Genomic DNA, 14,142 nt, shown 5'->3' with positions numbered 1-14,142 from the left:
TTTAGTTTTTTGTTGTTATTGTTGCATCCTTTCCTGGCTTTGGTGTCAAGGTGATGTTGGCTTTGTGAAATGTATTGGGGAAGATTCCTCCTTCTCGATGTTGTGGAATAATTTCTGCAAGATAGTTACCAGTTCTTCTTTGTAGGTCTGGTAAAATTTGGGTGTGAAACCATCTGTTCTGGGACTTTTTTTTTTTTTTTGGAAGATTTATTTATTGCTGCTTCAATTTGGGTACTTGATATTGGTCTGTTCAGGAATTCTATTTCTTCTTCATTGAGCCTAGGAAGGCTGTGTGTTTCTAAGAATTTGTCCATTTCTTCCACATTTTCAAGTTTCTGTACATAGTGATTTTTATAGTATTCAGAGATGATATTTTGTATTTCTGTGGTACCAGTGTAGTTTCTTCTTTTTCATTCCTGATCGAGCTTATTAGAGTCCTTTCTTTTCTGCTTCTGGTTACTGTAGCAAGAGACATGTCAATTTTATTTATCTTTCAAAGAACCAACCTTTTGTTTCATTAATCTTCTGTGTAGTTCTTTTATTATCAGTTTTATTTAGTTCTCCTCTAATCTTGGTTATTTCTTTTCCTCTACTGAGTTTGGGATTGGGTTGCTCATTGTTTTCCAGTTCTTGGAGATGATTCATCAGATTGTAGATTTGTGTGATCTTTCTGTCTTTTGGATATAGGCATTTATGGCTATGAATTTTCCTCTCAGGACTGCTTTAGCTATATCCCACAGATTTCGATAACTTGTGTCCCCTTTATCATTTAGTTCAAGGAATCTTTTGATTTCCATCTTAATTTCCTTCTTGACCTATCATTCTGTAGTAGGGTGTTTAGTTTCCATGACTTTATGTAGAGATGAGTGTTTCTGTTGGAGTTGATTTCTAATTTTATTCCCACTGTGGTCTGAAAAGATGCATGGTATGATTTTTATATTTTTAAAAATTTGTTGAGACATGTTTTGTGGCCTAAAATGTGATCAATCTTAGAGAATGTCCTATGAGCTGATGGGAAGAACGTTCAGTGGTTTTTGAGTAGAATGTTCTGTAAATGTCAGGCCCATTTGTTCTAGAGTTCTGTCTAAGTCTTTGTTTGTTTATTTTCTGTTAGGAGGATCTGTCTGGTTATGTCAGAGGGGTGTTGAAGCCCCTGAGTATTACAGTGCTGTTCTTTATCATTTTGTTTAGATCAAGTAGGATTTGCTTTATCAATCTGGGTGCACTTGTGTTAGGTGCATAAATATTTAGAATTGTTATGTCTTCTTGTTGAATTGTTCCCTTTACCATTATATAATGACTATCTTTGTCTTTCATTACTTTTACTGATTCGAAGACTGTGTCATCTGATACCATAACTGCTACACCAGCTTTCTTTTGGTTTCCATTTGCATGGAATGTTGTTTTCCATACCTTCACCTTGAGTCTGAATGAGTCCTTGTGGGTTAGATGTGTTTTCTGGAGACAGCAGATACTTGCCTTGTATTTATTCATTCAGCCAGCATATGTCTCTTCAGTGGGGAGCTCAAGCCATTCACATTTATTGAAAGAATTGATAAGTGGGGTGGATTTCTGTTCATCCTATTGAGTAGAACTTTGTTGCTTTGTTTTATCTCTTGAGCCATTGTGGTATCTGGGCTTTGACTTTAGCTTTTGGGCGATTTTACACTGGTGGATGTCTATTGTGCTGATTTGCATGTAATGCAGTTCTGGGTACTTCCTGTAGGGCATATCTTGTCTCGACAAATTCCCTCAGTGTTTGCTTGTCTGAGAAAGTTTTTATTTCCCCCTCATATACAAAATGTAAGTTTACAGCATACAAAATTCTAGGCTGGCTGTAATTCTGTTTTAGAAGACTGAGAATGGGGCCCTAATGCCTTCTGGCTTGTAAGATATTGGTTGAGAAGTGTGCAGTTAGTCTGAGAGGTTTTCCTTTGTAAGTTACCTACTGCTTTTTCCTTATGCCTTGTAGGAGTGCCTCTCTTGTGTTTATTTTGGCCAGTCTGATGACTATGTGTCATGGTGTTTGCTTCTTTGCAGTGAATTTCCTAGGAGTCCTTGAGCTTCTTGTACGTGGATATCCAGATTTCTAACAAGGCCAGGAAAATTTTCCTCGATTATTCCATCAAGTAGGTTTTCTAACCCTTGTGTATTTTCTTCTTTACCCTCAGGGATGCCTTGTTTCTTATGTTAGGTCTCTTTACATAATCACATATTTCTTCTAGGCTTTGCTTGCTCCTCTTACTTCTCTATCTCTGTGACTGACTTGCTTAGTTGAAAGGTGTTGTCTTCAAGCTTTGATATTCTTTTTTCTGCCTGATCTAACCTATTCTTAAGGCTTTTCATTGTGTTTTGTAATTTATTGAATGAATTTTTTGTTTGATTTTTCTTTAATAATCCAATTTCATTAATGAATTTTTCATTCATTTTTTGCGTTTTGTGGTTTCTTTATGTTGGGTTTCCATTTTATTTTGTATTTCTCTGAGCTTCCTTACAATCCATGTTCAAAATTCTTCATCTTTCATTTTAGTATTCTGATTTTGGTTGGTACCCATTGCTGGAGAGCTGGTGTTCCCTTTTGGGGGTGTCCTTTTGCTTTGATTCTTAATACTTCCAGAGTTATTTTGCTGATTCCTTCTCATCTGGAGCAGCTGTTGCTTCTTACTTTTGGATTTTCTTTTGTTTAGATAATGACATTCCCAGTTTAATCTCTCTTGTGTTCTCTTTTATTACTTCTGTGTACTCAAATTTTACATTAGATCTTTGTTCATTTGAAGTTTATCTTTGTAGTATAATATGAGATATGGTTCTAAGTCTGTATTTTTCCAGATCTCTATCCAATTATCTTAACACTATTTAGGTTCTCTTCATTAGGGGTACTAGGCAATTTTAATTTTCTATTACTTTTGTTATTTTGATGGAACAGAGTAAAGAAAAATAAATCATGTACAACAAAATGTCAATGAGTTACAAGATAAATATTTTCAGGCAAAAGGAGAGAATTGATTCCACACCTCATATGGAATGAATAAGAGGCTGGAAGACATTTGTGATACAGTAAAGAATCCTTGTTTTGGCCGGGCACGGTGGCTCACGCCTGTAATCCTAGCACTCTGGGAGGCTGAGGTGGGTGGATCGCTCGAGGTCAGGAGTTCAAGACCAACCTGAGCAAGAGCAAGACCCCGTCTCTACTAAAAATAGAAAGAAAATTATATGGACAACTAAAAATATATACAGAAAAAATTAGCCGGGCATGGTGGTGCATGCCTGTAGTCCCAGCTACTTGGGAGGCTGAGACAGTAGGATAGCTTAAGCCCAGGAGTTTGAGGTTGCTGTGAGCTAGGCTGACACCACGGCACTCACTCTAGCCGGGGCAACAGAGTGAAACTCTGTCTCAAAAAAAAAAAAAAAAAAATCCTTGTTTCTTGTTTCACCAAAAAAGTGGTGATTTGAAACTCTAGGGAAAACAGATGACTGCATAAGAAAGATATAAAGCAAATTAAGATTTGGAATGGTTTAGAGAAATTGATAGAGGGTAAGAAGAGAAGTTATTTTGGTCCTGAGCCTAGTAAAATCATCCTTCAAGTAGCTTACTGGACCTATAGAAAGAAAAATGAGTATTAGCACCCTATTGGGCTCTGCAATTAAACAATATCTATATTGATTGTGATAATGTAAATACTGTGTTGGCTTCCACTTCTAGAATTAACCCATAAACAAAGCATGGAAAACTTAATTATGGTTATAGAACAAAACTTAAATGTTATTAACTTTGTCAATGCAAAAGTAATGATGTGGCAAGAAATTAATACTGATATCCAGCAATAAATTTTCAAGTTGATGGAACAAGAAGTAGAGGAACAAGTTTACTATTTAAAGTTTACGTAGCTATAAAGTTTAGTGATTCTTACCACACCTCAGATGTCCAGTTTAAAATGATCCCAGTAGGTGAACTTGTTTACTGACTATGTGGAAAAATTTAAAAAGTTTTCTTATAATTGAGAACAGAAATTACCTTTGTAGCTGTATTTCTGTTGTAAAAACACCTCTCTAATGTTTTCTTACAGTGTCTTGAACTAGTCATAAGTTTTATCTTTTGTTTTGCCTAATTTCTTTTTTCTTAATAAATCTTGAAAAAGTATTACATATTTTCCTACTAAAAAGTTGTCAATAAAGGAATGTGTTCATTTTGTTTAAGTACTTTGTTTTTTAGCATTCCTTCTTAAATTGTTTTATTTGCTGTCATTCATGAATATTTAGTTATCTATATAATAAAGAGTATTTTCAGAGCAAAAAAAAAAATTCCTCAGATGGCTGACCTTCTATGCAAGAGCTGTAAAGATTTATTTTGCCTTATTTAACCTGTGACATAGTACAGGTGATGTATAGGGTATTTCATGGTCTGTTGAACATTGTGATTCCCCTCCCCCAAAGTTGAAGAAAGTTAAGTGAAGTTTCTGTTCAATTAAGAATCTCATATAAAGCCAGTAGGCAAGGAAGTCTCTCAACCAATATGTACCAACTTTCCTCCCTCCTGTGCTTTGCTAGTTACTTTCTTCTCTTTCTCCCTTTTTCCCTTTCTACTATGCGCTGAGTAGCAGGAATTTGAAATCAGATAAGTGCCTTTTCTTATGGAGCTCAGAGTCAAGGCATTCTACTTATTGAACTCCAAAACAAAACAAAGTCATACACCAAAAAACTGAATTATTTTTGCTTTAATGTATTCTTTTAATGTATTCCATTTCTATTTAAACACGGTAACTTGTTCATTTCAAAGGGATGGGTTTAGAGCAGGGCAGCTTTCCTGCATCTAAATTATCTGACAAAACTCTGTTTATAAAGATAATATGCCTGGGGGCTAAATAAACATACTTTGCTAATTTTTTCTGTAGATTTTAAATAAATTGTTTTCTGCCTATCAGTGACTTATTACATAGTCCTATGGTAAAACACTGTTCCTGAGCTTCACTTTTCCTTTACTTAAAATGAAGAAATTGAACTACATCAGCATTTCCCAAACAAGGCCATTTGTGAAGCAATAACATACCTATATTCTCTACCCTGGATAACAGGAGTTAAGAAGTGGAGAAAAAGGCTCCATTAAACCTCCCAGAAAAGACATGAATAAGAGAGAGTGAATGTGGTAAAAACGAGATTGGGAGTAATGGGCTAAATGATATCTAAGATTTTCAACTCTAAGTCTGTTTTATTTCACTAAATTTAAACTTACTGAATTTGTAAGATATTAATTCCTCTTAGAGAACTGAAGGTATGTTTAATACAAAATAGGTTGTTTCTACTATTGAAACCTAATTTTATTAGGCCATACCTAATCACATTGACAAAAGGAAATTAACTTCCCGGAGCTTTGAGTTTATACATTTATCTATGAGGAATTCTTAGACATTTGAGCCACCATGTCCAGCATTTAGTCTTTTCTATCCTGGTTAATGACAACTCTCTTTTTCCAGTTGCATATATTTTTCAGCTCTCCCTTCAGAGAGTGTATCTAGCATCTACTTCTCACTATATCCACTACTAATACCCTAGTCCTTCATCATCCTCTTTCATATGGATTATTGCAGTAGCCTATTAGATGGTTTTCCTGGCACAATCTCTGTTCCCTTCTCATGTTAATAGTGAGAGTGATCCTTTGAAAAACAAAGGCTGTGTCATATTTGTGCTTAGAACTCTCTAGTCGCTTTCTGTCTCCTTCATTGTAAAAACCTAAATCCCTGTCACAAATTACAAAGCCTACAATTATTTGAGTCCCCCTACCTTCGCTTGCTCTTCTCTGAACTCATCTTTTGCTGTTCTTCCCCTTGTTTACTCCATTTCAGCCACATGGATTTCCTCGCTGTTCTTTGAACACACTCAGCATTGTCTCATATTAGGGCCTCTGAATTTGTTGAAATGTTCTTCCCTTACTTCTATCCAAGTCTTTATTGAAAAGTTGTTATCTCAGAAAGGCCTTTTCTGATCTATGTAATCTGATTCCCGGATTTATTATTTTTCTTTAGCATTTATCAATGTCATCTAATATACCATATATTTTAACTTATTTATATTACTTACTGTCTATCTTGCCCACAATTTAAATGGGGCAGGATTCTTTTTTGGTCCAGCATTATTTTACCCCCAATGTCTACATCAATGCTTTATTTACAGTAAGCATTCAATATTTTTTAAAGAAATGAATCATATATAACCCATTCTGCCAAAATAAAATTATCAGCTCATTCATGGCAGTAGGCTAAAAAATTTCCTAGGAAATGTGAAATAATTATTATACTCTTGCTTGAAGTTTAACAAATAGAAGTAGGGGTTAAGAAAATGAGCACTTATACATGACTGGTTGGAGTTTAATTTGATCAACCACTCTGGAGGACTATGTAACAATTTTTTTTTTTTTTTTTGAGACAGTCTCACTTTGTTGCCCGGGCTAGAGTGAGTGCCGTGGTGTCAGCCTAGCTCACAGCAACCTCAAACTCCTGGGCTTAAGCGATCCTACTGTCTCAGCCTCCCGAGTAGCTGGGACTACAGGCATGCGCCACCATGCCCAGCTGATTTTTTCTATATATATATTTTTAGTTGTCCAGATAGTTTATTTCTATTTTTAGTAGAGACAGGGTCTTGCTCTTGCTCAGGCTGGTCTCGAACTCCTGACCTCAAGCGATCCACCCGCCTCGGCCTCCCAAAGTGCTAGGATTACAGGTGTGAGCCACCTCGCCCAGCCGACAATTTTTAAAAATCTATAAAAATGAATAAACCTTAGGAATTCTGCTTGGAATTCTAATATAAATAGCTACAGAATGCTAGGTACAAGCATGTTTATTTCAGAATAATTCCTAGTAGTAAACAATTGAAACATGAGAACATTTAGGTAAACTATGGTAAAGTTAAACAATGGAATAGTATGTAGCCATTAAAAAATTATGTTGTATATTTGTCATAGAAAGGTGTTTATTACATATTAAGTAAAAATAGGTTACAAAATAGTAACTGGCTCTCTTTTAAAGTGTAAATGCATAAAAAAATCTGTACATATCAAAGTGTTCATGACTGTTATCTCTGGGCTGTGAGATGATTTGTTTAGAAGAGTTTTTATTCTTATGCTTATCCTTTTTTTAGCCTTTAAAAATTATTTATTTATTTTTCTTCCAAAAGCTCTTCTGAAATATGCTTATCTTTAAAAAAAATCATCTTCAATGAAGAGCTAATATTATATGAAGTAGCAAACTGTCCTAGACTGCTCTCCCTATCTCTCTTGCTTTATTTTTGTCTTAGTAATTATCCCTGTCTAACATATTATACTTCTTACTTGTATTTATGTCTGTCTACCACTAGTAGAAAGAAAGCTTCTTAAGGGCAAGTACTTTTTGTTCACTGCTGTATCCTTGGAGTCTAGGAAAGTGCCTCGCATATAGTAGGTGCCATAAATATGTGTTGAATAAATATGTGAATATATTGTTTTTGTTATAAGGAAGAAGGTTATTATAAATAATATTTTGGAAAAAATGCCACTAAAAATAAATGCTACATAGAAGATAAATGCCACATTTTAGAGCGTGAAATTTTAATGTCAGAAGGAATTTGTTGTAGATAAAGAGTTTTAATGAGATTTTCCCCTCATTTTTCAAGGTTTCTAAATATTCTTTACAGAAGAAAATGAGTGAAATGGTAAGGAAATTACAATATATATATATATATTTCCCCACCTGGATCAGTAACACAAGGTGCTTAGTATTTTTGTGAATATAAATGTGACTTTTATAGTTAAAAAAGGAGTAGTTGAAACTGAATGTTGCTATCCCCTTTAAAGGCCTGCCTTGGTTTCAAATATTGCATAAATGAATTACTTCACAAATTTATTTCCAGATTATATAGTGTTCATACAGGTTGAGCATCCCAAATTCAAGAATTCAAAATGCTTCAAAATTGGAAACATTTTGAGCACCAACATGATGCTCAAAAGAAATGCTCATTGGAGTATTTTGGATTTCAGATTTTCTGATTTGAGATACTCAACGGGTATAATGCAAGTATTCCAAAATCCAGAAAAAAGGTCCAAATCTGGAATACCTTTGGCCCAGCATTTTGGATAAGGGATACTCAACTTGTATATTATAAAATTTTACACAGTTCCCAAATTACTGTTAGAGATCTTCTATTAAAAACAACCAACAAGGCCAGGTGTGGTGGTTCGTGCCTGTAATCCCAAAACTTTGGGAGGCAGAGGCAGAATGGTTGCTTGAGGCTAGAAGTTTGAGACCAGCCTGAGCAACATAGCAAGACCCTGTCTCTACCAAAAAAAAAAAAAAAAAGAAAAACACCAAACTCTAAAGTCTCTTATTTTAATGATATCTTTTCTAGGTATTTATGTAAATATGTAGTTGTTAATTATAGCCTGAAAAAATTGAAATATATGAAGTGGTATTTGGGATATGGCACTCAACCTTTATTGTTCTACACATGGGGTATGGTACTACACTTGGGATGTGGTCCTGATCCTTTTTTGTTCAACAAGTGTTTATTGTGCATTCCTCTTTTATAGTGTATTAAAAAATATTTTTGTTTTTACAGCATAACATTTTATGGAATATTTACTTTGATATTCTTCCTTTCTAGCCTTGTTTGATTCAGAAGGGTTTTTTTTTTTTCCTGTGTTTTTGATGGAGCAAAATTCTCCTATATCTGCTTAAATCTTCAGAGGGTTTTTTTGGTGGGTTTATACTATTCAGTCTTCATTCTTTTAAGCAATATGTAAAGCAAGTAAAATTAATTTTCGAGTAAGGCTTATATATATTAATATATGAGAAGTAAAAAAATAAGACATCACTTCTTATGACATTACATAAAATGTTTTGCTTCTTGAAATTATTTTGGTATGTTAGAAAATAAAAGCCATAGAAAGATTGATAAGCTTGATCGAATAAAAGATGTGAAAATTCTGTCACTGTTCAACTGGAAAGAATAATATTGTCAGACTATTTTAAACTGTGATTTTAATTAAGACACTGAAAAACTAGATTCTGGTTTAGTTTTAAGTACCATGACATTTGTACTGAAAGTCATCTTCAACGCAACAGTGGTTTTACACAAAATATAGTGAAATTGAATAATGTACCCTTTGACCTGGGAGATAAGGCTACAAGTTAAAGATCAAAGGCAACATAAAATGTGGTTTATTTTATTCCACTTTCAAATTTCATCAAACAAATGCTTATAATCTTTAAAGAACATGGAAACTAGAAAAAGTTGTCCTAGTTTTTGGTCATTTCTGAGCTTTTTGTTATTGTGAATTACAACCTTTATACCTACTAAAATGATTTTTGAGTTATAGTTGTATTTTTTTCTGATAGTTCAAAGCATGACATCACTTTTCATTAAAATAGTTTTATATATTGAAACATTTAATATTGTGCTTATTTTGGCAGAATGTTTTTTTATTTAAAAGTTAAAAGTAATATTTTCTCTAAACATTTTTACATATATTATAAAAAATCATTATAAAGCTTTTAAAGTATATGATCTCCCATAGATGAGTCCTTAACTACTAGTAAATTTCTGTCTTCAGGGAATTCAGTAAGTTGGTTTTCTTGTAGAGGTGGTGATATGTTCCTAGATAAGTTAACACAATCATGAATGAAAAGATTTGTCTATCTCAAAAAGTACACACACCTCCCCCTTGAAAAAAATCACAATCATTATCAATAATAAGAATGCAACAAAGCATGTTAAAGAGAAACTTTAGAACCTGAAATTAACCATCATGGTGATTTGGTCATTGATAAAAATCTTTCCTGTTGAATTTGGTGATTATAGATGACTATATTGTATAATTGAATTTATAGGTCACTGTTGTATAACTGAGTAGCTAATACAGTTTAATAAAATAAAAATTTTTCAACCATCTTTAAGTCATATTTTATTTCTCTTTTTATACATCATTTTCCTCTAGAGAAAAGACTTATAAGAAAGATTTCTTTTTCTTTATTAAATTAAAGCAGTTTCAATATTGAAGGTCTTGATGTAGTTTGAAATAACCCCATATTTTCTTTCAGAGTAGAATGTAGAAACTGAAGGACTTGTCTGGAAATAACTTCATGATTATAAATATGTATATCTGTACACACATATTAGCAGCATAACTTTAGATTTCTTAAGTAATCTATGCCTTATATTTGTGACTAAAAAGAGAAAGGTATCTTAAGCATGCCATAGATTTTTAAAAATTGAGTTTTATGATGCCATTGATTTAGATTGGGTTCATATTGAAGAAAAAGATAAGTTGCAAAATTGGAAATGAATATATGAAGTTTATTTTTGGATTGTTATCTTTTGCTCTGAAATTTACTCATAACAAACTGATTATTTTAAGCGAAATTAATTTTATCTCCAAAACTTTTCAAATTAGTCTCCTTAAGTACATAGGAAAGGGGGGAAACATGCATCTATGCCTTTTATTAGTAAATATATTTCTAAAAATTTGTGTGTAAATATTTTAAAATTATTCCTATTTTAAATGCCTCAAGCCTTTAAAGTAAACTTCTGACTACAAAGATACATAATTATGCATGTGTTTTTCCTCTAATTTTGATTTTCATAGATTAGATTTATTTAACAATGAAGTACGCATTTGTTTAGAAAGCAATGAATCCTGACATTATTTTCTTGTGACTCTTTGATTTAGTAGTAAAATTGTGTAAAAGAAAAAATAATTTGAATCAATTCATGGAAGTAAAAAGAACAAAAACAATATATACTTATTTCTTAGTCATCTCAATAAAATCTTTACTATTAAAATATAATATGTAGGCTGGGCGCGGTGGCTCATGCCTGTAATCCTAGCACTCTGGGAGGCCCAGGCGGGTGGATCGCTCGAGGTCAGGAGTTTGAGACCAGCCTGAGCAAGAGTGAGACCTCGTCTCTACTAAAAATAGAAAGAAATTATCTGGCCAACTAAAAATATATATAGAAAAAAAAAATTAGCCGGGCATGATGGCGCATGCCTGTAGTCCCAGCTACTCGGGAGGCTGAGGCAGTAGGATCGCTTAAGCCCAGGAGTTTGAGGTTGCTGTGAGCTAGGCTGATGCCACGACACTCACTCCAACCCAGGTAACAGAGCAAGACTCTGTCTCAAAAAATATATATATATACATATACGTATATATATAGTATGTAATATTAAAGTTTTAATAATAGTAAGATTAACTTGTATTCTTTAAAATGTTCTTACATCTATTGGGTGTGATTACTAATTACTTTTTTTTGTTTCCCAAAGAATTTAAACTATTCATTGACAGTCACGCAATTAGTGGCAAACTTGAAAGCTGACCTCTTCATCTCATTATCAAAACTAAATCTGGGCAGCCAACTAGGTTCATACGGACATATAGGGGCTAATAAGCTGTAGGTGCCCATGTGATTTGGAAGTCTTAATAGTATTTATCATGGCCATTGAATAGGCTAATATATTTGAAAATTAGAATATGTCATGCGAAAAATGAAACTTCATTTTCATTGAATTCAATTTTGGCCTCAAGCAAAAGATGTTGAAATAGATATATCAGAAATTAATGTGTATAAAGCTCTATGCATAAAGACTACCCATGAAGTCTCTTTGATCTTTGCTATATTTTTAGTTAACAGTATTGTTAACCTTTGCAGGCATTGACTACCTGTTTACTTTTTAGCTGAAAGGTTAAGGAAGCTTTTGTGAGATCATGCATTAATATGTAGTAGACAATGTTCTAATAAAGGCTACACAAATATAGATTTAAATTGAAAAATTTTAAAATACCTTGAATTGAAAATATGCTATTGGCTCAGTTTTCAGTGAAATCATGTTTGGTTTCTACATATCTGCTGAGAGCTAATATAACTCTTTAGATCAGGAATTAAATGGTATTTTAGAAGAAAAGAATATATGGTCTATTGTTCATTATTTAGTTATTGATATTAATAATAGTAACTACCCAGGTAGGCATAAGATCTCTCAGGCTAAATACACTTGTCAACTTGTTTGCATTTATAACTGCTGCACAATTAATTCAAATGACTAAGTAGGGAATTTGAAAAGCCCAACAAAATGCATGAGAAGCTTTCAACTGATAGATACATCATGATCATTGCCAATGATGTTATCACTTTGTTTAAAATCATTAAAAAGTAACTTTGAAAAAGTTAAGACTACCTCCAGACTTGCTAAAATAATATATCAGGCACAGCTTAAATTGTAATGTGTGTTCTTTATTAATATTAGAGAAGGTTTTTCTTATTCTAAATGAAAGTTAAACTGACACTTTTGTCAATTAAGGAATAATAACAAATCATTATAATTGTGATTTTTTTATGTGACAGGCTCTGTTCTTAGTGCTTTATGTATATTAATTCATTTTATTCTCATAGCAACCCTATAAGGGAAATACTATTATAGATGCCACTCTAAAAATAAGGTAGATAATTTACCCAAGGTCACACTAAGTCACAGAGAAAGGATTTAAACATAGGCAGACTAACTTTTGACCACTGTGCTCCGTATTTCTTTTTAAACGGTACAAAATGGCTCTGGTTAACTTAAGCAAAAAGAAATTTAGTGGAGGCATTCATAGTCAACCAGAGAGTGAAGAATTGTATGAGAATGAACAGGGGCCAGAGTAGTTCCAGGATTTGTGAAACAGGGTATAGGAACCCTCAACAGAGGTCTCATATCAGTTTGGATAGGATCACCCTGAACTACTTTAGTTTTGTAGTGTTTTTGCTCAAGATTCAAATTCCAGGAAGGTAAAAATCAATTGGTTTGAGTAATGTGCCATTCTCTTGATTAGGATAGAGTAGAACCCCTGAATTTTAGTCCTATGAGATTATAATGAGGAAGAAGTATTGCAGTAAAGTAAATTGTGGTACTGTTAGTAAGGGAAATGGATGCTGGTCAGGTGAAATCTAACATATTTTCACTGTTAGAATCCTATATAGACAACAACAACTTATTCAGAAAACAATTATTGAGTGCTAATTTAGGGATCTACACGATTCTTTGTTTAGCACTGCTTGTCATAGAAGGTGAAGCTGTTGGAAAAAAATAGATGAAAATTGTGAAACCAAGCAATGATTCTGCTAATGTCAAGATAAAAACGTTTAACAAGTGTTATTGATTTTATTAATATATTTCTTTTTAAGAGTTAGTCATATTTCTACATATGGTAAAAGTAGCTCCTTTAGCTAAAAGCAGTGGAGGCTCATATAAGTAGGGTCCAATTTTTACCAGTTTTGTCTCTAGTTTTAAGTAGACTTTCTCCTATATTGTATTGTCTCCCTGTCAGTGAGAGTTATTGTCCTTGTCATTTCATTTCTCAATGTAGTGAGAAGGTGCTATATTCATTAAAATTAATCTCAGAAAAATTACTTGGGTTTTGATAATGCAGCTTGAAATTATGCTAGCAAATTGAAAGGACAAAGAATCAAAACAGTAATTTAGATAGGTCTTGATTATTCAGGTGATTTAGAAAAAAAAAATATTTCCTAAAGTACCAAGAGTATATTGCTTTAAATTTCTCCCCACTTTGCTTAGTGCTGGACTGATGAACATTTTAATAAATAGTTGATTTTGAAAAAGAAATTGTAAACATGGGAAATATAACCTGAAGTGACTATTTAGTTACAGGGAAAAAAAAGTTTGCTTTAGTTTTACATAGATTTAGAAATATCTCCTAATGTTTCCTCCCTATGGTGTAGTCAGTACTTTTTCATGACATTTATGGTATATTATTAACAACATTTGTTTACCATGAAATACATCAATATATATTTATATGTGTGTGTTATGTGTATAACATTTAAAATTACTTTTCAAAATAGGAACAAAAGGTCCAGTTACATTTTCTGGCTAAAGAAGACTATCATAAGCAACTAAATGAAATCGAGAAATACTATGCCACTATAACAGGTCAATTTGGATTGGTAAAAGAGAATCATGAAAAGTTAGAACAAAATGGTATGTGCTATCTTATTTAAACTTGCATGTTTAATAGGGAATATTTAAGTGGACTTAAGTTATTACAAATAAATTCAATTTATACTGGTAATAGTAAATGGCAGTTTAATGACTATTATTTAAATTAAGTGATCGTTATATGCATT

The 14,142-nt window shown here is 32.8% G+C and overlaps 1 protein-coding gene across 1 annotated transcript in view; it reads left to right on the top strand.

Annotated features, from left to right (window-relative positions):
* CCDC73 (coiled-coil domain containing 73) overlaps window positions 1-14,142 on the top strand; it is a 93,682-nt gene that overhangs the window by 31,957 nt on the left and 47,583 nt on the right. Inside the window, exons 6-7 of the mRNA XM_045557009.1 lie at window positions 7,642-7,680; window positions 13,861-13,996. Coding sequence (XP_045412965.1) covers window positions 7,642-7,680; window positions 13,861-13,996 — 175 coding nt within the window. The remainder of the gene's footprint in view (window positions 1-7,641; window positions 7,681-13,860; window positions 13,997-14,142) is intronic.

The sequence above is a fragment of the Lemur catta genome, chromosome 7, assembly GCF_020740605.2.
Source record: "Lemur catta isolate mLemCat1 chromosome 7, mLemCat1.pri, whole genome shotgun sequence".
Lineage (NCBI taxonomy): Eukaryota > Metazoa > Chordata > Mammalia > Primates > Lemuridae > Lemur > Lemur catta.
This window is presented reverse-complemented; position numbering and strand designations above follow the sequence as displayed.